The 23,456-nt window shown below is 44.3% G+C and overlaps 1 protein-coding gene across 9 annotated transcripts in view; it reads right to left on the bottom strand.

Moving 5' to 3' along the window:
- MCF2L2 (MCF.2 cell line derived transforming sequence-like 2) overlaps positions 1-23,456 on the bottom strand; it is a 3,251,461-nt gene that overhangs the window by 252,744 nt on the left and 2,975,261 nt on the right. For 8 of the 9 annotated variants that reach the window (XM_069618639.1, XM_069618638.1, XM_069618640.1 and 5 more), the window contains exon 26: positions 11,330-11,436. In XM_069618639.1, the coding sequence (XP_069474740.1) occupies positions 11,330-11,436 (107 nt within the window). The remainder of the gene's footprint in view (positions 1-11,329; positions 11,437-23,456) is intronic. The other variant, XM_069618642.1, reaches the window with a different exon arrangement.

The raw sequence follows: 23,456 nt of genomic DNA, 5'->3' as shown, positions 1-23,456 counted from the left end.
TGGGGTAGTGGAGCATGCATGACGCGACGGTGACGGCGTGGCTTCACGTATCTGCCCCTCCGCCATTCCATGCTCCTCCTCCTCACTTCTCTGTAGTTCTTCCTTTCTCCTGCAGATCCATGGTGAGTCTTTATTTGTCCGGGTGGTGTATAGTTTATCTAGGCTTTCCCTTTCACTATTTCTTCCTTCCTTCTCCATTCCTTCTTCTTCCTCACTACAAAAGTCATTCATAAATGGCAACCCCCAAACTGTCTTTTTCCCCCCAATCGTTACTGTTCTTAAGTCTATTAGATCCGTTCCTCCCATTTCTTCTTTGCTAATCGCTCCCCTTCGTGCCGATGTTGTTGCTACTTCTGTGTCTCTATATACATTCCTCCTTTCTTCACTCTCCCCCCTCCTATCTTCTCTTTCCCCTTCATTTCTCTCCGCTATTCCTCTACCAATTTCCTCTCTTTTCTTTTTTAATTCTTCCATTACTTCACAACTAATTTTTTCCAATATTTTTCGTCTTCTTTCTTCCTTTCCCATCTCTCCCTCTCCCTTTCTAATATACTCTCTATCATCCTCCCTTCTTCATATTTCCTTGTCGTTTCTGACAGTAATCTCCTCTTCCATATTGCCATTTCTTTTTCTTTCTCCTCTTCCTCTTTCTTCCTGTCGCGCAGTGCTGCCCTTGATACCCTTTCTGCCGCTGCCTTTAACCTTTCGGCTTCTCTCCTTTGCTCCTCAGTTCGTTCTCTCATTTTTCCCAACTCATTCTTACCTTCTTTCCTTTCCCGTGCTCTCTCTCTTTCCCCCCTCTCGAGCTGCTTGATCAGTGCATTCTGTTCATCCCTTAATTCTGCTAATCGTTCCCCCAAGGTCTCTTCCTTTTTCCTTAACTGCTCTTCCCCCTTTCTTTTCCCCTCTTCCCCTTCCATTTCACTCTCCCTGCCATTATCCTCGTCCATTTTCCTCACCACCTCCTTCTCTTCTCCTGTTAACGAACCTCGTAATTTTAATAGTATCTGCGCAGCTACCCACTCATCATTTCCCATGTCCATAGTCTGCTCTCCTTCAGTCCTCCCCTCTCCTGCTATCATCTTCCCATGGGCTGATCCCGTTGTACTAGTCCGCTCCCCTCCCGTGTGGCCACCTGTAGCTGTGTATGGAGGCGGGCTGTATGCCGGGTTCGAGTACCCCTCAGCCGCCCTTAATTGTTCTCTTGCTATTTCCTCTAGTTCTCTTAAAGGATACAACCCCCCTCCCTCTGTTTTCACTACCTTCGCTAGAGGTATATCGTCGCTCTGTTCCTTTTTTATTTCATTTTCGGTTGAGTCGTCACTCTTTTCTCCTCCCTCTTGTCCTCTCCCCGTGTTCTGTGTTCCTTCACTTCCCTTTTCCCCATTCTCTCCCTCCTCCTTAACCACCTTATCTCCCGTTGTTTCCCCTACAATGAACATTCCGTTTGGTCCTGGTCGAGACCCTTGGAACATCCTCCATAAGTTGAACACCTCCACGTGGTGCGTTAACTTCTTCCCCTTGTATGTATTGTGCAGATGGTTTAATAGTGAGTGTTGGGTATATGGATCGAAGCTACCGTTAGGCGGCCATGGTGTCGTCATTTTGTTGTCCGTCCCCTGTGTCCATTCTATGCTGTACTTGATCAATTTCTCTCTATGGGGTGATAGTGTTTTACATATGTGCTGTAGTGGGGTAGTGAGGGTGTTCCCCCACCCCCCGATCCTGTCCCGTATGACATAGTAGCGCTCCACTTGTTACTCTTCCCCTATTTGGTAGCAGTTATCTCACTAGTAGTTTACAATGTGCAGCCTGATATCTTTTACCTGGCCCCGTAGGTTTGGGGACTTGCGATAGTCCGCTAAGGAAAAATTAGTAAAATATAATATTTAAATTTGTATATTTTTTTTTCTTTAGTTTCTTCCTTCATACAACACCCTTACGGCCCCCTGCGGCCGGAGCGCACGCAGCCCCCTGCGGCTGCGTGCCCCTTATGACGTTCTTATACCGCCGTCCTACTTTCACTTGCTCCTCCTCCCTCCTCTGCACTTGCCGTGGCCGGCGTTCTCCGTGCGCAGCCACGTACCTCCTTTCGCCTTCCCCCGATCAACTCATTACCGTATACCTCCCTTTCCACGCCCTTAACACAGCTCTCCTCCCCGCCACTCAAAAATAAAAGATGTCTGGTTCTCGAGATGTCCTATGTAAGCCCTGCTGGTGATGTCACCGATCTCTTCAAACTACTGGTAAGTTCATCATATATTCTCTAAGTCCAAGATACACTTGCAATCTATCCCCGTTAACCCCACAGCTGTCTTCCTGTCACTCCTGGAACAAGGTAATCAATAATATAATCGGACTGCGCACGCTGCGTCGCCTCGCATGTGATACGCCCCTCGACAGGAGGGCTTAACCAGCCAATTATCTTCCGTATTGGGCAACCAGCTAGCTACCGCCTACAGGGAAACGTCATCTATCTATCGAGTTTCCTGCTCGAACAATAGGGATCCTCATCTACTCATTGATCAATAATTGCCAAATCGTAGGAAACCACACACACACACCCTTACACGCGGTCGCGACCTAGGCCAATCAGTGTCTACGAGCGGCCGCACGTGATGTTTTCGTGCTCCGCCCCCTTTTCTCCCGTAACGTAGCGGACTGCTCTCGCACTCGTCCGGCTACCATTCATTTCATTGCCAACACTAAATTATCAGACCTTCACCGCGCACCTGTGCAACACCTCCCACCTCCCCTATTCAATTCCTCCCCCCTCCCTCACAATTTCACATTGCTTGTTGGGCGTGGCATACTCACCAAGTTCACTTGATGCGGGGCCGCTCGACTGCGTGCACCCCACCAAGCGGCTCGCCACCTCCACTCGTCTGGACTACGTCTGGACACTCGCCAACCGCGGGCGGGATACTTCTCAACCGGCTCCCGAGGGCCACTATCCGGATTGCGCTGTTCGGTCTTCTCGCAGTTCCGCGATGGTCCTGTAGTCCTCAAAGGGGGCAGCGGCAGAGGGGGCCGCGCCGCCGGGCCTCCTCGCAACGGGAGTACTTGGAAAAATAAAAATAAAAGCGGACCTTAAACAGATCTCAGCAGTGCCTCCAACTTGTCGGGGGGAAATTCTCCCGGGGCCGGCTGGGCCGTCCGCGGACCTCCGGGCAGGGAGGCCCCAACTCCTCCCGTATATCCCAAAGTGATAGAGTATGAGACACACGCAAGAAGCAAGGTGATTCTGCTGTTTATTAAACAAAACGGCAGGGATGGCCAAGGATCGTACGCGTCCGTCCTGACACTCTCTCAGCAGCGTGGGGCTCTCAGGCCCTTTTTACCTTAGCGTGACGCGCTACTTGCGTCACCTTAGCAAAATTAGCAAAAAACCTATCGCCACTCTGGATTGGTTCCCCGAGTGGTAGGGTTAGTATAGCATACATATAGAGGACTTGGTTATTGGTTAAGGGTCAGTCAGGTGGTATACTTGGGTTGTCCCTTCAGTTTGATACATAAAAATTGTTACATGAAGACCCCTTAGGATTGGTCAATGTTAATGGCGTCAGTATAAAGGGTGCCATGTTCTGATTGGTTCACCCGCGAGCCCCCCAGTCTGGGACCATCGCTGTTCCCAGCTCGCGGTGCACCTGTCATTTGCAACAATGTTTCACTATGGGTATGTGCAGACAATGTGAGGATTTATTCATAAGCAGGAAGGCCGACTACTCCCACCGTCGCAGATGTTCGTTGAGTCACTTAATTGTATCTGCCTGTGTCTTGAGATGGGGGATCTAGACGCCTTCTTCCTCCTGGGCTTGGCACCCTATCAAGTTCGGCTTGGTCACGTGAGGTGGGGACCGTGGTTGAGGCAGAATTCTGCACAATTAATATTGCATTTCTCACTGTGTGCCTGGCTTATCTTGCAGGTGTGACCTTGGCGTCGGCTTGCGGAATGAGAGTTTGCAACTTTGTGCCCTTGACTGTCTGCTTTCACTGGGCTCATTCTGCAGGGTCAGCAACCGAATCCTTGCTCATTTAATGTTCATGGAAGCTTCTGCTTGCGGCCTACTTGGGCCTGGTGCATAGGTGGAACCATTTGATGCAGAGCGCTTTAGGTTATGGTATCATATTGCTCTATCCCCAGTATCGTGTCTTCGTTATATTTCTCATTATGGTACATGGTTTTAGAAGAAGCGTGAGCAAGCCTTTTTTAGATAAGTTCATTATGCGTCTTGCATTTCTGCATTTGAGAAGCCTATGTTGAAAATAATAAAGATGCACGTCCATGGGTGTGTCCGTCGCCTACGTCATAGCACTGAGTATGTTCTTCGTGTGGGTTGGTGTGGGAGTGTCCGGTGTGTATGTTGCACGAGTGTGCTGACCGTTAGCTAGGTCGTCATGGCATCTCTAACGATGTGTTGATTTGGTGCTGGATGGTTTAGTCGAGTTCATCCATGCCGCAGGTGTCGGCATGTGCAGGGCAGGCAGGTGGGCATGCTGGTGGGCATGCGAGTGGGCACATCCGTATGTTCTTGTACCAGGGTATTTGGTCGTCTGGGAGATGGGCAAACTCCTCTCGTGGCGGGTGTCTGGGCCGTGATCCTCTAGGCCATGGTTGAGAGGCGATTGGTGGGAGCCTTTTATTCGCTTTTCCCACTTCACAGCGTTTGTACCTGTGATGAACTCCACATGAAGATGAAGGGACTCGGTTCTCCCTCCTTGGAGCCCATATCTGGTCACGGCTTTAAGGTCGTGGTGAATGTAAATGACAATATTCAAAAGGGAGGCCTCCATCGTGATATTCAATAACACTTTCCAGAGAATTGCCCTTTCTGTGTGATCGTAGGTTGTGTTTGCATCCATAAAGTCCAAGCACTGCATATCGTCTGTAGGCCATACACATTTCTCACTTGTTTCAGTAGATGGAGGAATCATGTTCCAGTTGCGGCCATTTTATTGTCTGTTCCCATACTGAACTTCCACTAAAATGTTGTTAATCCAGCCTCAATGTTTGAATCTCTTTTGAAGAATTGTCTCCATAAAGTCACCTGCACAGTATACTTGGGGAAATTGCCAATATCAATTGGCCATTTTCTGTATTAAAGAAGTTATTCCCATTGATGGGTGCAAATCGCTCAAACATGTGGGGCTTAAATATCTGTCCAAAGGAGGACTGACATGAAAGAGAACAAGAACAACAAAGCTCGCTTTTACAGCACAATATTCTGAATAAATTGCCAACAAATTACTAGTAGTGGGGAAAGGGAACTCGAAAAATCTTCCAAACTTCAGATGCCAGTTTTGCCACAGTCCACTGGAATATTTCTCTGCAGCAATTAGTTTACACTATTTGCAGATTAGACACATATCTTTACCACATCACTGGAGCAGTGACTGCTTGTCACGACTACACTAGGAAACAAGTCATGAATCTTATTTATACTTGTAAAAATTACAACCGTTGGAAACATTTTGTCAGAAGGTATATTTCAAATCCAGAATAAGGACACAAATTGATGATCTTTGACCAATATAAAGTACATCATGGTAGTTTAAGGACTTCTCCCATGTACACTGACATGGGGTGGTATTACAGACATTTTCTACGCTGATGCAAGTGCAACTAGCATTAGGGCATAACAATCCCAAATGCAAAAAACATATCCTTTCAGTGCATTTTTGCACCAGGTAAAATGACTAGGACCAAGGTGGGATTGGGCATAACATTTACTCGGCATCAATGAAAAAGTAGCCTACAGCCACAGATGGTAATTTGTTCTTTTGTGACAGACTGAGAGTTCACAAGAGGGACTGGTCAAATGTGTTACAAATTGTGTATTTTAAAGAATATTTGTTCAGTAACCCTGGTCAAAACCACTAATTGCACAATGAAGTAACTCATCAAACCTTCCCACTTTGGCTAAAAATCTGGCCCAATCTGTGTTAAAAAACTGGCCAACAATAGTATGTTTGGCCAGCACTATGGCCATTGCCAAACAGGCCTGTCTGAGTCTGACTAGGACTAGGACAAACCTTGCCCTAATGCAAAAATGCATTGAAACAATAGGTGTTTTGCAGTACAGCACTTTTTCCGTAGTGCTAGTTGCACTTGCTCTGGTGCAAAGATCTCATAATGGCATATTTAGAGAGGTTCCAGTGCCCCCAATCTAAGTAAAAAAATATCATGATCGCCACATATCCACTCTAAGCATAAAAGCTAACTTTCCTGAGTTTTTTGGGAAAGGCCTGTTTTGTTGAGAGGTCAAGACATTTCTGGTAAAGTGTCCACAAATACCCTTACTCTATTCTCAAATACAAAATGATTTCTACAACTCTGTTGCTGGGACTCTGATCGGGGTTTTGCAAGTCAAGCCTAGTTGTCATATTTTTTTATCTGTCTCTTCCTCACTTCTGGCTTCATCTCAAGCAAGATCCTTTCTGGGGCGAGCCGGACGGGGGAGGCAGGGCACACAATCACAAACCACAATCTCTCATTTTAACAGCATGCCTCATTTGTACCTTCAGTAATGACATCTGAACCTGCAGGAGGATTGTTTGAAAATCCTGAGAGATGCCAGGAAGGCTTCTGGTAGAAGGTGTTAAGCCTTCAAGTGGTGTAAGAGATTTTCCAACACGTGCTTGCATTCATGATATCACTCACTGATATGCCAAGAGGGAGGTTTAGTACTATAGCAGTCACATTTTCGAGATCTGATGTTCAGTACACTTCTTTAAAGTCACTAAAGCCTACCAAACCTTTAGTTTCGTATTACTGTCTTTTTTCATTTGGAGGTCCAAAGGCCACGTTCCCCCCTGTTCAAAGACCACCAATTCTTGGAAGCCAAATATCATACTCTCAAAGCTAACAGTGGAGGAATATTTTACAAGCTGATGAACACATGATTTGAAAACTTTCACATGGAAGGCGGTTTTTCTGAAAGCCAATAATTTTGCTAGAGGGGTGACAGACACTCTGGCTATTTTCATTGATACATTTTTAATGATTTTCCCCTGTGATAAAGTGGCAATAAAAACTTGTGTTTCTTTTTTGCCAAATCAGTTTTCTGAATTTCATCTTAACCAAACAACCAGTCTTCTGATCTTCTTTGTAAATCCAATTTCTACTGTAGAGGATGCTCTGCATGACAAAAGTGTTCTAAGTATTATCTGGACACAATAAAGCACTTTAGACTGTGGGCACACACTTTCCTATCTCATGCCCCTAATTTGAAGGCGTACATAGTTTGGTAATAGCAAATTAGTTTGCTAATTGGTCCATACCAATTAGGTATGCACATACCTAATTGGAAATTCGAAGGGAGATTTGCCTGTGTGCTCTATGCCCATTCTCTAGAAGAAATACAGCATTGAGGATGTTGCCCAGAAATGTTCCTTAAGTTTACATATTTAAGGTGGTGATATGAAAATGCATCCTTACATTTTGTAGACATTGTCAAGGGTCAGATTAAAGGACTGAAGCTGAGGTGGGGATTTTGTTTGTTATATCCATCACCTCATGTTCCCTCACTAACCGGGGAGCCTATGATGAAGAATGGATTCAATAGTGTATGCACTTGGAGAAGATCTCTTTCTGGAAAAGGACATTTTGCTTGCCTGTTAAACATAATTTTCTAGCAAAGTTACATGGCCCCAATTTATAAACTCTACTCCTCATTATAGGTTACATCTATCTGTAGGTTGTACAGATTCCAAATATATGACATGACAAAGATTACAAATGTGCATAAAACCAGCATTTCAACCTTTGATCACTCATTACATCCAATACATCTCCTCCCTCCCCTTTCCTCGGTTCTCTGGTGGACACATTGAAGACATTGTGCTACAAACAGACGGAATTTCACTCTGGTTCCAGCTGTGCTTTAAAATAACCAGCCTCTTCTAATCAGTACGAAGAACAGACAGAAGCAGAATGCAGAATCGGAGGTGGCTTCTACCCACTCTGAACATATTCTCGGGGGGCAGAAAGACACACTTCTGATAAACAGACCTCCAGAAACCGGGCCTGCACATTTCTTTCAAGGAATATTCACAGTTGATATAGCAAGATTGTTGGTCAAGTCCTCTTTTGGACAATAGGAGATTCCTTCCAGTGAAACACCTACCTTGAGACCATTTGACCCGGCAAAGTCAGCCAGTTCACTTGATTTCGAAGAAATAACACGTTACTCATAAAAGCACATGTAAGATAACAGCCAACATATAAAACTGAATAAAACAATCTTATTAATCAAATCAAAAATGTAAAATGCTTAAGATGTTTCACTGTAAAAAAAAAGACTATTTGACAAATACTTTTCCAATTAGTAATACCTGCCGGATAAAGTGCAATGTGCTGATCATGCAGTGCCAAGAAGTGGTGCATGCTCATCGAAGCTCAGCTAAAGACAGAATTTAGTCAACCCAATTTTCAAGAAATCGATGCAGGGGTCTACAACATTTGCCTCACAGGTGCAGCACGTTTGGAGAGGCACGGCTTGCAGGGCCCTGAATGAGTTTACAGGAGCTATGAGATACCGATTTGAAAGGCATGTTCTAGGAAAACGAACCACCTCCACGTATTACATGTTTTTTTTGTAATAGCCAATGTGGTGTGTGGGTTGAAAATGTCATTACTGGGGAAAAAGCTCCTCCAGGAGATGAAGCCTAATCTGAGTATGTTGGTAGTCTTCATATGTGTGGATGTGTGCGGTGGCCAGACCTCTACTTCATCATGACAAATTATTATTTCCCTACTCTTACACATCTCTTAAATTACCTCATTACTGTACTCAGCAAAAGCAAAGATTTAGTATGTAGGTTTTTTCTATGCTATACATTGAGAAGATAATTAGATCACATATTTGATACATTACGCATCAGTGTTAAACTTGGCCAGATTTGTAAAGCTTAGTTTTTGCCATTGACCTGAGGTCTAATGAGGTGTCAGGGCCTGGATATTAGCTGGAAAATCATGGTAAAGGCATGGAAAAGGAGGGACTCTGCCTCGCCCCCTTGGGAAATTGGGTATAATGGAGTATTGGTTATACCCTTTCCAGGGTAGAGGATTCTCTTAGCTCATGGATGGACAAGCAAGTTCAAAACAATGGAGTATTGTTTCCCATTGGCTCCCTGCTGGATTTACATCTGTTTGATGCTGCTGCCCTAATTGATTGTGGTTTGTAACTATTGGATGAATATTGCTGTATATTGTCTTTACTTTATTGTTTTTCTCTTCCATGTGCTTTGTGCATTTTGATACCAAAGAAAAATGTAAGCCATCAAATCTCCAGACAGAAAAATGGCAAGGCAAGAGACAGTCATCTGGAGATGGGCCGGACCTGGTCTCTGACAAAGAGGAGGCGCAACAATTTGCAACATTGAAAACCACAACAATTCCAATTGTTACCGGTCCACAAACCAATGCACAAATGGGGAACTTTAGGCCTTTTCTCTTTAGAAGTAGTTCCAGGAGTTCTACCTTCCCAGAATGGTCTGGCACAAGGACATTCACATGTGTTAGTACTTTCCTACTCTGGCAGTACATGGGAGACATGAGTCATACCTGGAAACTCTGAGGCTTACCTGGAACCAGGGCCAAGCATTTGCTGAGTTTTCGGGAATCCTTGGCACTGCATCATTGGAAACAAAGTTTTGATTGCTCCCTCCTTCCAGTGTTGATACGAGTATGTAAAGGCCTAGGATGCATTCTATATGATGTTTGGTGATGTGTGACATATCCCTAGACATTGCCTTCTGGAATGAACAAGCAGTAACAGTAAGAGCTTGTTCTGTAAATGGTGATGCTAGCGGCTTTGGCATGTAAGAACATACATAAAGGCCTCCTCCCATGTTCCTATGTGAGAGAGGTAGAATAAATGTGTTCAAATGTGCAAAGTTCTACGCAAAAACGAGGAACCTCATTTCAACTAGGCCTTTTGAGCAGTACCAAGTTGGGAGAGGTCTATTCGACAGAGAGTTCACACTCATTCAATGTAACCATTTTCTATCTTTCGTAACTGTCAATGATTGATTATTGTAAACAACAATTAATAACAAAATCTTCTGATAACACATATATTCTTTAAAAATAAACAAATATATCTGTACAAGAACTAGAATAGGGACAATGTCCCTTTTAAATTTCTATGAGGCGGCAATCAGTGGCGATACAGTGCCAGAATGGGAGAAAGAGGTGGGCAGGCAAGTGTGGGCAAGGGGGATGGCTGAAATTCCCTGAAAACGATCACACTCAAAAAGCAGAATTGCAGACTGTTACGTCCAATGTGGAAGACTGCAATCTAAGAAAGAGAAGAAACTAGAAAACCATTCTAGTGTGAGGTATGCTCATGTGTGGCTCTCTTCCAGAGCTGCAGTTACTTATACTCTTAATTCATATTCATTTGCTAAATTTCAAAGAAAATGTTAGAAATAGTTGTAGGGTGTTATAATATCTTCAGTTTTTAATTGCTTGAAGGCAAAAATCATCAAAAGAATCAGTGCCACTATTAGTAATTCGCCAATGCATTTCAGACTGAGTCCGTCTTCAGGGCTAGGGCACTGCATAATTCAATAAACGGTAACAGTATTTCCAACAATGTGATACAAAAACTGTATCCAAAATACAGTGTGGAATATAATTCACATCATTGTGTATATGTCATTGCTATTATGTGCAACCATCACATTAAGAAAGTTATCAATGTCAAGGGGGAGACCTCCCGCACCTCCCCAAGTGCCTTCAAACAGCCCCAACACATTTGTCTGAAATGTTTTTCAGTCATATTTGTGAACCTATCAGGTAACATTGTTTTGTATTAGAGAACATTGTACGCCACACATAAACAACTACTGCTAATGTTTTTTTGCATTCAATGTTTTTCCATTTTTCCCTCTAACTGACCCGAACTGGACACGGTATTTTGGCATTGATAACTTCCTTAATGTGATGGTTGCACATAGTAACAATGACATATACACAATGAAGTGAATTATATTCCACACTATATTTTGGATTCCTTTTTTTGAAAGACCAATGGTGATGACAAAAGGGATGAAAGCTCTCATGCAAGCAAAGGCAAACATTACAATGAATATTGAATATTAAAAGATGATAACCATTGCAGGAAGGGTAATGAACACACTCTTCGACCATCATTTTGCTTCCGGGCTCAGCATGAACATGAGGGAAGATTCATAAAAGTGGCACCATGATGCATGAAGGCTGGGGATAAGGAGGGAATAAAATATATTCCATGTGCTTCTGGGTAAAGGACACTGAAACAAAAGACATGGGCATTTCGACAAAAGAACAAAGCGTAAATAGTACCTCTTTTTTGTCTGCTGTTGGGACTGTAGGCCCTGTTCTTGTTTTTTGAGGTTTCTGGGCTTGATGAATCCGATTTGTTCTGTGTATTTGAAGACTTCCTGCTGTTTCTTAAGAGAACACAGTAACACGTATTAACATGATGATTTATTAACAATCACCATCACTCAGCAATAAGTCAACCAATCATTTCAACATAAAATATATTCAAAATGTAGGCTACGGTGACGAATAAAGTGTCACATTTACTCCTTTGATTTCATATTTATTTCCAAGATAATGATTCAATGCTAAACTGTAGAAAGAGGCGGAATAGCGATTCGTCTTAAAGTTCAAATTATGAAATGGACATTACTTAGAAGTGACAGATTTTATGTGTGTATGTATTTATTGTGCTTTATTTTAAAGTAAACTTTTCACAATCCTAATGACATTGATAATTCCATCATAACAATTTTATAAACAATTGTTCTAAAATCATTCTTACTGCATTCTCAATCTTTTAAGTGACAAGTAATGTATTTAAGGGAGAATTTCCCTCCATTTGAAGTCCAGGAGGACCATAACAATGGATTCTTGGGTACTGTCAGTGACCAGCAGGGGGTTCAGACTCCCTCTTCCTCATTCCCCTCATTCTCGTCCTCCAATGAAGCAGATAGAGACCCCCTCCCTTTGGGTGGAAATGTCCATCCTCCTGGAGATGAGGATGATAGAAAGAGTTCCAGCTACAGAAATAAGACAGAGGTTTTATTTCCGTCTGTTCACGGTGCCAAAGTCAACCAGGCAGGCCTGTGTACTGTTCGGGATTTAGCAGACTTCAATATTTTCCTTCCACTTCAGAAATTACAGATGATCAGCCCTGCACAGACCCGGTCGTCCTTGCGGCAGCAGGCCTGGATCTGTGCAGTGGATCTCAAAGATGCTTACCTGCATATCCCGATATGGGTCCCACATTGGACACTGTTGAAGTATTCGGTGGGGAAGTCCCAATTTCAGTTTCGAGTCCTCCCTTTTGGTCTCAATTCAGCGCCCAGAGTGTTCACAAGATGATGGGTGCAGTGGCCTCCTTGCTCTGTCTCCAGGGTACACACATATACCCGTACCTGGGCGACTAGCGGTTAAGAGGGCTGTCCCCGGAGAAAGTGAACTCTCAACTTCATTACCTCTTGGACTTACTTCACTATCTGGGTTTGCCAGTCAATTCGAGGAAGTCGAATCTGACTGCGTGCCACTGCCTGGCTTTTATAGGCTTCCGGTGGGACACCTAGAGACCAAAGTCTTCCTAGCAGCAGAGAGGGTAGCGAACATCCAGCAGACAAGCTCTCTTTCTCTCACTTTCACCAGCGCCACTATGTGGTGGTTCCAGAGGCTGTTGGGGCTGATGGCTTCCTGCATTCAGGCAGTCCCTCTGGCCAGGTTGAAGATGAGGAGGACCAAGCTGGCGCTCCGGCTCTCCTGGTCACAGGGGGTGGACCGGCAGTCACAGTCGATTCAAATTCCTCAGGATTTCATTCAAGAGCTACTCTGGTGGGTCAGACCACCAAAATCTGTTGCAGGGGGTACTCTTCCTCGACCCTTCGCCCCAGGTGTCTATCACAACAGATGTCTTGCTCCTGAGCTGGGGGGCAGTGTTGAACGATCTACAAACCTACGATCTGTGGATGGGGTTGGACAGTTCCCACCACATCAGCTATCTGGAACTGATAGCGATCTTTCTTGCATTTCTCCCCCAACATTCAGGGCAAGACGATATCTGCAGTGACGGAAGGATGGAAAATACTGTCTCAATGTTCTATGTCAACAAACAGGGGCACAAGGTTTCCTCCCTTCATACGTCTGTCACTGGGGTTGTGGGAATGGGCTGTTGCTCAAGATATATGGCTCCAGGTAGTCCACCAGCTGGGTGTATCAAATGTAGAAGTGGAACAATTGAGCGCCTTGTGGAGGCACACCACGAGTGGTGACCACACCCAGAGGTGGTGATGGGAACATTTCACTGATGTGGGTTTCCCCATGTAGATCTCTTTGCCTCTAGCAGGAACAGTCTTTGTCTGCCTATGGGTCCGGGGGGGTGACAGGGAGAGAGCTCCCTAGGAGACTCGCTAGAGAACCCATGGGATGGGATGATAGCTTACGCTTTCCCGCCGATACCTGTAATACATTGAGCGCTGCAGAATTTTCAGCAAATAGAGTGGTGTTCTCTCATTGTAATTGCACCATGGTGGCCAGCCAGGTTCTGATTGTCGGATCTGGTGTACCTGACAGAACAGATTCCTTTGTCTCTACCATTTCATCAGGACTTACTGTCCATGGAGGACTGGAGGATACTCCATCCCTCCCCACAATCGCTGAGCTTGACAGCATGTTTCCTGAAGACAGGTCCTTGGGGCACCTGGGATTCTCGGATGAAAACATGCATATTTTACAGGCGTACGGGAAGGATTCCACCAGGGCTCAATATAAGAGTAAGTTGTTATGATTCTGCCACTGGTCATTGTGGAAGCACAAGAACCCTTTATCAGCCTCTTTGGATGATGTGCTTTCCTTAATTTCCTATCTGACAGAGTATGGCAATAAGCCGGACACCTGCAGAACTTACTTGTCAGCACTGAGTGCCTATCTGAATTCGGACAGTCAAACCTTCTCCATCAGGAATCTTGTGGTAAGGCGACACTTTGAGGGGTTGTGCCAACTGTTCCTAGCGGTCAAATATCCTCACCACAAATGTGATTTAAATATCGTCCTAACGGTCTTATATCACAAATCGTTTGAACCAATGGCTTCAGCGGATATCAAGCTGGTTTCTTGGAAGACTGCATTCCTGGAGGCCATAACTTCGGCTAGGAGGATAAGCAAAATACAGGCCCCAGAGTCAGATGAACCTTTCACAACAGTCCATCGGGACAAGGTGGTGCTGCGTACACATCTTTCATTCCTCCCCAATATGGTCTCTGAATTTCATATTAACCAGGAGAGTTGGCTCCGTGTTTTTTCCAAATCCAACTTCGGAGTCAGAGAGAGTCCTTCACTTCTTGGACATCAGGAGGACCTTTAGGTTTTACCTCGACGGGAGCATGGGAGCTAGGAAATCCCCTCAACTCTCTGTCATGTTTGTGAGAGCAAACAAGGGTGTGTCGGCTTCAAAAGTAACCATTGCCAGGTGGAATGTGGTGGCAACTCTAGAGAGATATTCGCTACAGAAGCAGCCGCATCTGAAAGGCCTTCACCCCCATATCATCGGAGTTAAGGTGGCATCAGTGGCATTTCAAAGACTTGTCCCATGCAAGGGCAATGACTTGGGTAACTCCTTAAGCCTTCAGTAAATACTATTGCCTGGATATGAGCTTGAGTGCAGATGCCCAGTTTCGTCAGGCGGTCTTGAGAAATCTCTACAGCTAAATTAATGAGAGGGACGGTATACAGCCTTTAGAATGAACATTTTATGTAGAATGCACATATAACGAAAATGTTATAACGAAAAACAGAATGAAATGTATGTGGGGTAGGGTAAAGGGTTAAATCTTGCGAGGAAAGGGTTTTTAAGGGTAGGAAACGTGGGTTGAAATTAATGAAGAAAAAAATGGGTTACGTTTTCTCGTTATAACATTTTCGTTATATGTGCATTCGTTATAAAATTAGTTGTTATAAAGACATGTTACCAGAGGCACCTTCCACCCCTTGGGAGACAAGTGCTTGTGAATCTCCAACAAGTATGGAGGAAAGGGTACTATGGACTACGAGTTAATCAGTCAATGCATTGAGTAACCTTTCCTTACTCCTATGTCCCGTTGGTTATTAGTTGGCAAGGATAAGTTTGAAGCCATTGTTACATTTGTTACATACCATTGTTACATACATTTGTATATACACAAATTATTACCCAGCCAGAACTGGTGCTTTTTTAACCACCTCAGAAGGATGAAAGGTTGAGTTAGCATTGCCGATTTGAATATGTGACCTACAGATTACATACAGATCTCAGTAGCAAGCACTTAACGCACTGAGCTATCTCACCAGCACTGAAAAACAATATTTCCTAACTCTAGGCTCACATTGACAATCAAGTTCTTCTCAGCTTGACTCTACTCAGTGTTCAACCAGTGCTGGTCACCAGAACAGACCCTCTTCAAGATCTCAGATGACATCATCTACACAGTTGGAGAAGGCGAGGGAGGCCCATTAGTTCTTATAGATCTTAGTGCAGGCTTGAGCACTGGGGACCATTGGATTCTGCTCCTAAGGCACTCGTGATAGCAGGGTCTTCAGACTCCATCCTCCTCAGGTCTGCATCCATCATGTTCATCTTGTCTGACTACAGCAACTTAAACTAGACCCCTTTGTCTCCCTCAGGTCTCAAGTGGCTTTCTGATTAATTTCTCGCTCTTCAACGCTCACTTCCACCTCACACCGACAATCATAGATGGGCACAACCTTACTCTGGCAATGTTAACTTCTATATACATGTCACCAACAAGCAAAACCAATCCTATGCCCTTGAAAAGTACCTCTCTGCCATTGAGCCATGTATCTCAAGGAGTTTAGGGAACGTTGGATCAGAAACTGAATTACTGTTACTCTATGCCAAATGAACCACCAACGCCCTATCCTTCCAATGCTTACTCATCCAATGTCGATCATTATACCACGCACCAATTTCAAAAGTCTCTGAGTCACCATAGATAAAATGATGAAAATCACCAGGATATCCCAAATTGACATGTAATGTAATGGTCTTTTATAGTGCCTGTCTGCCACTATTGGTTGCCTCACCTCGCTTGCCTCTGTAAGCGAAAAGTGGGATGGGGTTCATTAGTGGGACAGGGGGAAAGACAGACATGAAACCTGTGATGTTGATGGGTGCAGGTCGGAAGTACCCATTTCCTGAATGCCAATCTGCTTTCTTTGAGTTTGACAGTAGACACTTTGGAGTATGTTATCCATAGAGAAGAGCCCAAGATCAAGTATACTAAATCGCTTTGGGTTTGGTTAGCCGCTGATGTGGTGGAGTGTGACAGGGCTAAAGAGTGGAGCTTAGTCGTGGCTCGGTTAGTGTTGATGTGCTAACGTCTAGGTCTCTGGTGGCCTTCTGTGGGGGATTTGTGTTTGTAGTGTAAGGTGTAGATCTTAGAAGGGAGTCAGTTGGGGGATGGTTGGAGTAGATCTTCAAAACAACATGCAACCCTATACCCCTACCTCTGGCCATTTGTAGACAGGTCCTATTTATCTTTCTTGCAAGTTAGCAGACGAGGGAAAGGGTTGGTGTGGAAACTCAAAAATGTGTTCAACCCATCCAAACATCCTCTCTGCCTTCTTTGATGTATACTACCTTTATGTGCTCTCATGAACTTGATCATAGTGAGGAATACAATGAACTTACTCATGACAATCCTAACTCCCTCAGACTGCAGCAAGAGCTGTAAAGGGTCTGCAGCTCCATCTCTCTAACCCTAAAATTGCCCAAGTCACCTTCAATACACTTTGCCGCACCCTCAAATGCATCCAAACATGAAACCCAAAAACATGCAAGGCCAACCGTTTTGTAGGCATGGGGTATGTATTTGCCACACACTGCCATAATGGTGCTACCTTGCCATAAAATGGCAACAGCTACATAATGGTGTGAGTGCCTTGCTGGGCATAGGATTTCAGTGCTTGTCAAAGCCTATCTAATAACTATATACAAGCCAACACTGTTTGGCTTGTCTAATGCTTGTTTTCAACAGGACTTCAGTGCAAGAACAAATGCAAGGAGCCTCATATTACGTACAAATTAAGTGGCTGAAGGCACCTCTTGACATCTTATCCATTCCTGTAATTGAACATATGATTGGTTGCAATCCTTTCTGTCAGACAGATCTCAAACAGTACAGGTGGGCTATTTCTCCTCACTCCTCTTGTGTGGCTCCTGAGAGGTGCTTCAGGGATACCTGGTTTCTATGATTCATTTCAACATAAACCTGAATGCATTGTTTAATCTTTTGAAATCTCTGCCAGTCATAATATGGTCCAATGAAGATGACACTCAGTGTATGTGAGGTCTCCAATAGAGGAGAGAATTTTCAGCCCCTTTTAGTTTGTCTCAATAACATCCAGACCTGGCCTGGTGAACGTGGTCTGCAAGCGAGTGGGTCGGAAGAACCTGGAAAATGTGTCCCTTTTTCCAGACGGGAGCCATCCTCTATGAGGCTATGGAGGTGAGCCCGCTAAGCAATACCCTCCCTTGGGGCCAGGGCAAGTGGGACCTCACTGGGAGTGACTCACTTCTTGTGGACAAGGACTCCCATTCCAGAGCGGAACTCCCAGACCAAACCACTGTGTCTGCATATATGGATGTGGAAAAGACGTTAATATCTCCTGCAACTACTATATTCCACAAAGATTCTTCTTTTCACTTCTTTTCATGTATTGGCTACAGGCAATGCTGAACACAGTCTGAACGTCATAGTCAGCGAAAAAGACACCAAGCATCATTACAAGTGTGGCAGTCCAGAAATAAGGGTGTCAGTAGCAACGTATAGATACCCTTTCCGGATCGCCACACTACAAGTCTGCCTGCAGGGCCCGTTGCACCCGGCAGGTATGACCTGCCGGGCGCAATGGTCCTGGTAGGCAGACTTGTCATGGACGCACCAGCACCATTAGCAATGGTGCCAGTGCTTCCATCTCCCCAGTCCCATGGAGTCGTATGGGACTACACAGGAATTAGGAACAACATTTTCCAGCACCTGACTTCCCGATCCACCGGGACTTGTAATGTCGCAGTGGCAAAGGTATATCCAGCACAGGAAAAGACTTACGAGTCTGGCGGCAACCTGCCGGTAGCACCGGCGTGTTACCACAGGACTTGTAATGAGGTCCACTGTTCTGTTTATTCCTGCGACGTTTATAAGAAAAAAAGCTCCCAAAGAGGAAAGAGAACTGATATGCAGAGGCGAGCCTCCTCATTGTTGATGTCCTGGAGTGGCGGAGCCAGTGGCAGCAAGGTCGGTGAGCAAGCTGCAAGCTGAGCGCCTGAGTTTTGGAGTTCTACCCGACCGAGGAACCGAGGTCAGAGCGGGAGCAGAGACGGGAAGACATGCGTCTTATTTGGTGGTGTGACCATAAATGAGCTCTGCTGGGCCATTAGGCCAGTGACAGATGCAGAGACCAGATCGAATGAGGGAACACGAGCTCCTGAGCTCCACACACATTGGACCGTAGCTACGGAGACAAGTAGCTGCAGGGAAAGCCAACGAGGCTACAGGAGCCTGAGAACCCCTACAGAGAACCTACCGCTACAAGGTACGAACATTGTGATTAACGGCTGTGAAAACTATTAAGATAACGAGAGCCTGAGAAACACAATTGTGCAAATTCCCTATGGAAGGGGGATTGATAAAACTACGAATATTGTGAATAACAGCTGGGAAAGTTATCAAAGTTACAGGAGCATGAGAAACCTGAGCGTGCAACTACACTATGAAAGGGGGATTCAGAAAGAGATATGAACACTTGCATTAAGGCTGGGAAAGCAACAGAAGGTTACAGAACTCATATTGCACAGGGTGGACCGCCACTCTATCTGAACAACTTGGGTAAAGAAAATAACCTGTATGAGGATCACAGGACTTTGGGAAAAACCCAACGTCTCAAATGAGGAAGTGATTTTTTGTTTTTGTTTACACAAAATCCCATAGGAATTGTTCACAACGAGAGACAGTTTTCTTTGTTAAACAGGAGAAAGTGGAACCCTAATTTAATACAAAGGCTGGGAAGGAAATCCTGTGGTGGAAAACAGAACTTTGAAACCCCAGAACAAACCAAATATAAATGAGGCAAGGCAGAAGCTCAGTTGAGGCTATTGTACAAAGCCTCCCATTTTCCTTTTAGTTAGATGTTTTTTCTTTTCTTTTTTAAACTTTGTTTATTGTTGGCAAATACAATTGGTTACAAACAGTATATAATAGCACCTGTTACAATTCCATGCATTACATTGCGCACATGCTAACAAGGTTATCTCCTACAACGCATTACATTCATCAGTTCAATTACAGCATACATCTTTTTTTACAAACCTCGTCAAATGATTATTGTGTAGCCTGAATTTGTGCCAGAAAGCTGCAAAATTCCACCCAAATATCGATGGGACTAGATGACACAGATAATGTTGATATAAATAACTCTTCACAATCATTAGCTCATACCAAGTCTCTCAAGCAGTCTTCTTTCCGTGGGCATAACTTTTCTTTCCATTTCCTCATAATACACTGTTTGGCGAGTTTACACCCCATGTTGAGAAAGTTTCTCTTGCGTTTGTCAGGAATACGCCCCCACATACCAAAGAGTGAGCCCATGGGCGATGGTTCTAGCGGGTTTGCAATTACTTCAGACAAAGTTGTATAGATCTGGTGCCAGAATTCTAAGAGTTCGGGGCAGTTCCACAACATGTATAGGCCCTGCATTTTCGCTAAAGCAACGTTAACATAGACCATCTTTATGTGGATATATTTTCTTCAGTTTGTAGGGCGTATAATGTAACCTGTTTAGGATCTTGAATTGAATCCATTTAAATCTAGTGTTCACTGAAACAGATCTGGTGAGCAAACACATGTTTCCCAAAGAGTCACCTATAAGTGCTGTACCCAGTTCCACAGCCAATTGCCTTCTAACCTTAACTTAACTGCTTTGACTAGGGTCTTGTCCATTATCAATGTGTACAAGGAGGCTAAGATTCTACGACAACCATATGAATTATATACATGGGCCATAAACAAATTCTCGGGTGGTTCAATCGTACACCATTTAATGGAACTGTAAAATGTCCATAGTGGTACCCCTGTGTCCCTCTCTCCAAGTTTGCATCATTAGAAAACAGCCCCCAGGAAACATATCACCCAGTGTGTGATATCCCAGGTTTTCCCAGTGTTTCTCCCAGGTAGGGGAGAGCTTAGGGAATTGCCACAGTGGCAACCATTTAAAATAGGGGTGAGAGCCCCTGTTTTTGAAAAGAGGTTTCGCCACGCTAGAAGTGTGGTTTGTAGCGGCTCGTATGATCAATCATTCTTATATTCGCTGTTGAGAAACCAGGTCCTAAGGTCTGCATTGCCTGCAGCTGCACGCTCCAGCTTAACATGCGGTGGAGTGTTTTTTTGCCCAGAACCAATATGAGGAGTAATGTGGTTGGCCAGCAATCCAGTATAGTTCTAAAGGTGGGCCTGCAAATCCCTCTTTATGATATGGCTGTGTTACATATTCCCATTTTTTCTGCTCAGAAATGTGGACATTATGCCATGTATGTTGGTGAAGAATCTTTGTCCCGGCTAAACGGGGATGTTGGCGAAGGTATACAACACTTCAGGGAGAATAATCATTTTGCTAAGGGCTAGCCTGCCAGCTGGTAAGAGTCCTATACGTTACCACTTGTTCAACTTAATGAATAAATATTATTCGTGTGTATGATAGTTATTAGCAATGAGTACATATTTTCCTCTGGTTATTATTACGCCTAGATATCTAGATTGATCCGGGGCCATTACAGGTGATATGTGCCTTGTAGTCTGGTCGTGGCATCAGTAAGTGGAAAGATTTCCGACTTGGAGTAATTTACTGGAAAGTTGAAAAATTCACCAATTATGCCGCTTGCTGTTTAGGGAATTCAGAACCACAACAAAAAAGGGGGCTAGGAATGATTGTTTTTAACTGAATTTCTTCATGATGATGTGTTTTTCGGATTTTGTATTATTCTGCGTAGGCGCACTGCCACTTTTGAGGTTTTTCCCATACGGGAGCACATTTGCACATCTTTCTATGTTTACCCAATACATATCTACTGTATTCAAGCAAGAAACATATTAATTGTTTTCTAATGTCTTTTAATGGTGTTCTGTATTTGATGACCCATTAATGAATTAATAAATGTTGTTGATAGGTATAAAGTACTTTGAGTTATTGTATTGTTAGGAGAAGCAGGAACATTTGCGGGCTCAAATATATAACATGGCATCGCCTGCGTAAAGTGAGAGGATCTCAGGGGAACCCGCATTGCATATCCTGCGATGCTTAGTATTACATATGTTACGAGTGTAAGTGTTGCTTCATGGGCAGTGAAGCAAGACCACAATGTAAATGTGGACATAGTTCCATATGGAATCTGCTTACGGTTCCACTCTGGCTGCCAAGGTTATAGCATCTTAGAATGCTATATTTGAAAAAAGAGTTGTTAGTGGAGAAGTTGGTCGGCTTAAGCAACAGGCTGGGGCAGCTTACAGAATGTACCTGCTAATCCAAGAATAAAGAGTCGTGAAAACTCACTGAGTTTGTAAAAAATTCTTATATCTCTTTACCAACAAACAGCGATCCATTGGCTGACACAATTTTCCTCTGAAAACGTTCTCTCCAAAGAATTGATTCTAAGAACTTTATTATCCTCTTGTAGCCTGATCACGACTTCGGTGGTAACCCTTAAATCCGGCGGTAGCGCTAATACCGCCAGATTTAAGGGTCCGCCGAATCAGGGCTTCGGCAGATTTCGCCCCAGCTCTGAGCTGGGTGGAAATCCGCCGAAAATTTGCGCTATTACCGCCGGCGGGAAATCCGTCAGCGGTAAGAGCGCGAAAATTCCCCATTGAGCCCAATGGGGAATGGGCATTCCCAAATGGGCTCAATGGGGAATGGGGAATTACTTTACCGCTGAACTCGTGATCCGGTGCTATTAGCACCGGGGAGTTCGGGCGGTAGGGCTATTACCGCCGGCGGTAATACCGCTGGCGGTAATGGCCAAGTCGTGATCAGGCCCTTGGTCCTCATGTCCTTCATGACACATACCTCTGGCCACTTTGACAGAAGAACTACAGCCACAACTACATCATTGTTTTGGCAACCCTGTACTGCTAAGGGTCCCAAATTATCAACCGCCACCACGTCCCAAGCAGTACTCAGGGGCTCTATCCCCTTCATCTGCGGAACCCTAGACACAAGCACCTTATCACTGATTCTGCAACCCTTACACTCTTTCAACACTTCCTCTATGTCCTGGTCCATCTTGGGCCACCAATATCCTTTATGTATTAGACCCTTGCTATTGCACAAACCTAAATGTCCCTCATGGGCGATTTTCATCAAATTTGTTCTCATTCCGGCAGGGACTACCATGCGGTCCCCTCTGATTAACACATCCTTCATCACATTCGGTTCATGTTTTACCCTCCTGAATGCCTTATATATTTCCTCCAATGTCTTCCCAGCACTGAATGCGCCAATTCTGTTCATCAACAATGCGACAATTTAAAAAAACCTCTCCATCCTCCTCCTTTTCCTCAATGCCAACATCGTCGACTGCATTGCGGGATAAGGCACCCACAACCACATTTAACTATCCTTGTATATGCCGCACCTGAAAGTCCAACTCTTGTAAACTTGTTATCCACCTCACTATCCTCCTGAATACTCCATTGAGTCCCTACCTTCTAAACATCCCAACCAAGGGTTTCTCACTAGCATCCACATATAAACACACCTACCATTCTTCTTTAAAAACTTTCAAAATAGGTGCATAAACCAAGCACGCTCAGATATACTCAAATTCCTTTTGACATGCTTCATTCCACACAAACCTGGTACCCTTCTTGCCTAAAGCCCTCATCTCTTTGGTCCTATCCACCATATCCTTCAGAAACTTTCCATAATACTCAACCAACCCCAAATATGAGGGTAATTCTCCTTTACCCTTGGGTGGATTCATTTCTCTTATGGCTTGAACTGCAGCCATCATTGGCTTAATGCCTTGAGCTGACAGTTCATGACCCAAACACTGTACCTTTTGTAACCTGAACCTACACTTCTCCTAAGATATGGTAATTCCCTGCTTAGATGGCTCCCCTCTGGCTGGCAAGGATCCAGCATCTTAGGATGTTATGTTTGAAAAAAGACCTGTTAGTGGAGAAATTGACCAGCTTCAGCAACAGGCTGGGGCTGCTTACATCTTTACAGAATGTACCTGCTAATCCAAGAATCAAGAGTTGTGAAAACTCAGTGAGTTTGTGCACACTTCATTTGCAATACTTATGGTGCTCCCTAATTAAATCGGCAATGGACTCTATCGCCAGGACTAATAAAATGACTGGTAAAGGGCAGCCTTGACTTGTTTCCTCTC

This window comes from Ambystoma mexicanum, chromosome 10, assembly GCF_040938575.1.
Source record: "Ambystoma mexicanum isolate Mex_15411 chromosome 10, UKY_AmexF1_1, whole genome shotgun sequence".
NCBI lineage: Eukaryota > Metazoa > Chordata > Amphibia > Caudata > Ambystomatidae > Ambystoma > Ambystoma mexicanum.
Note: the sequence above shows the minus strand (reverse complement) of the source record. Positions and strands in the feature narration are given on the sequence as shown.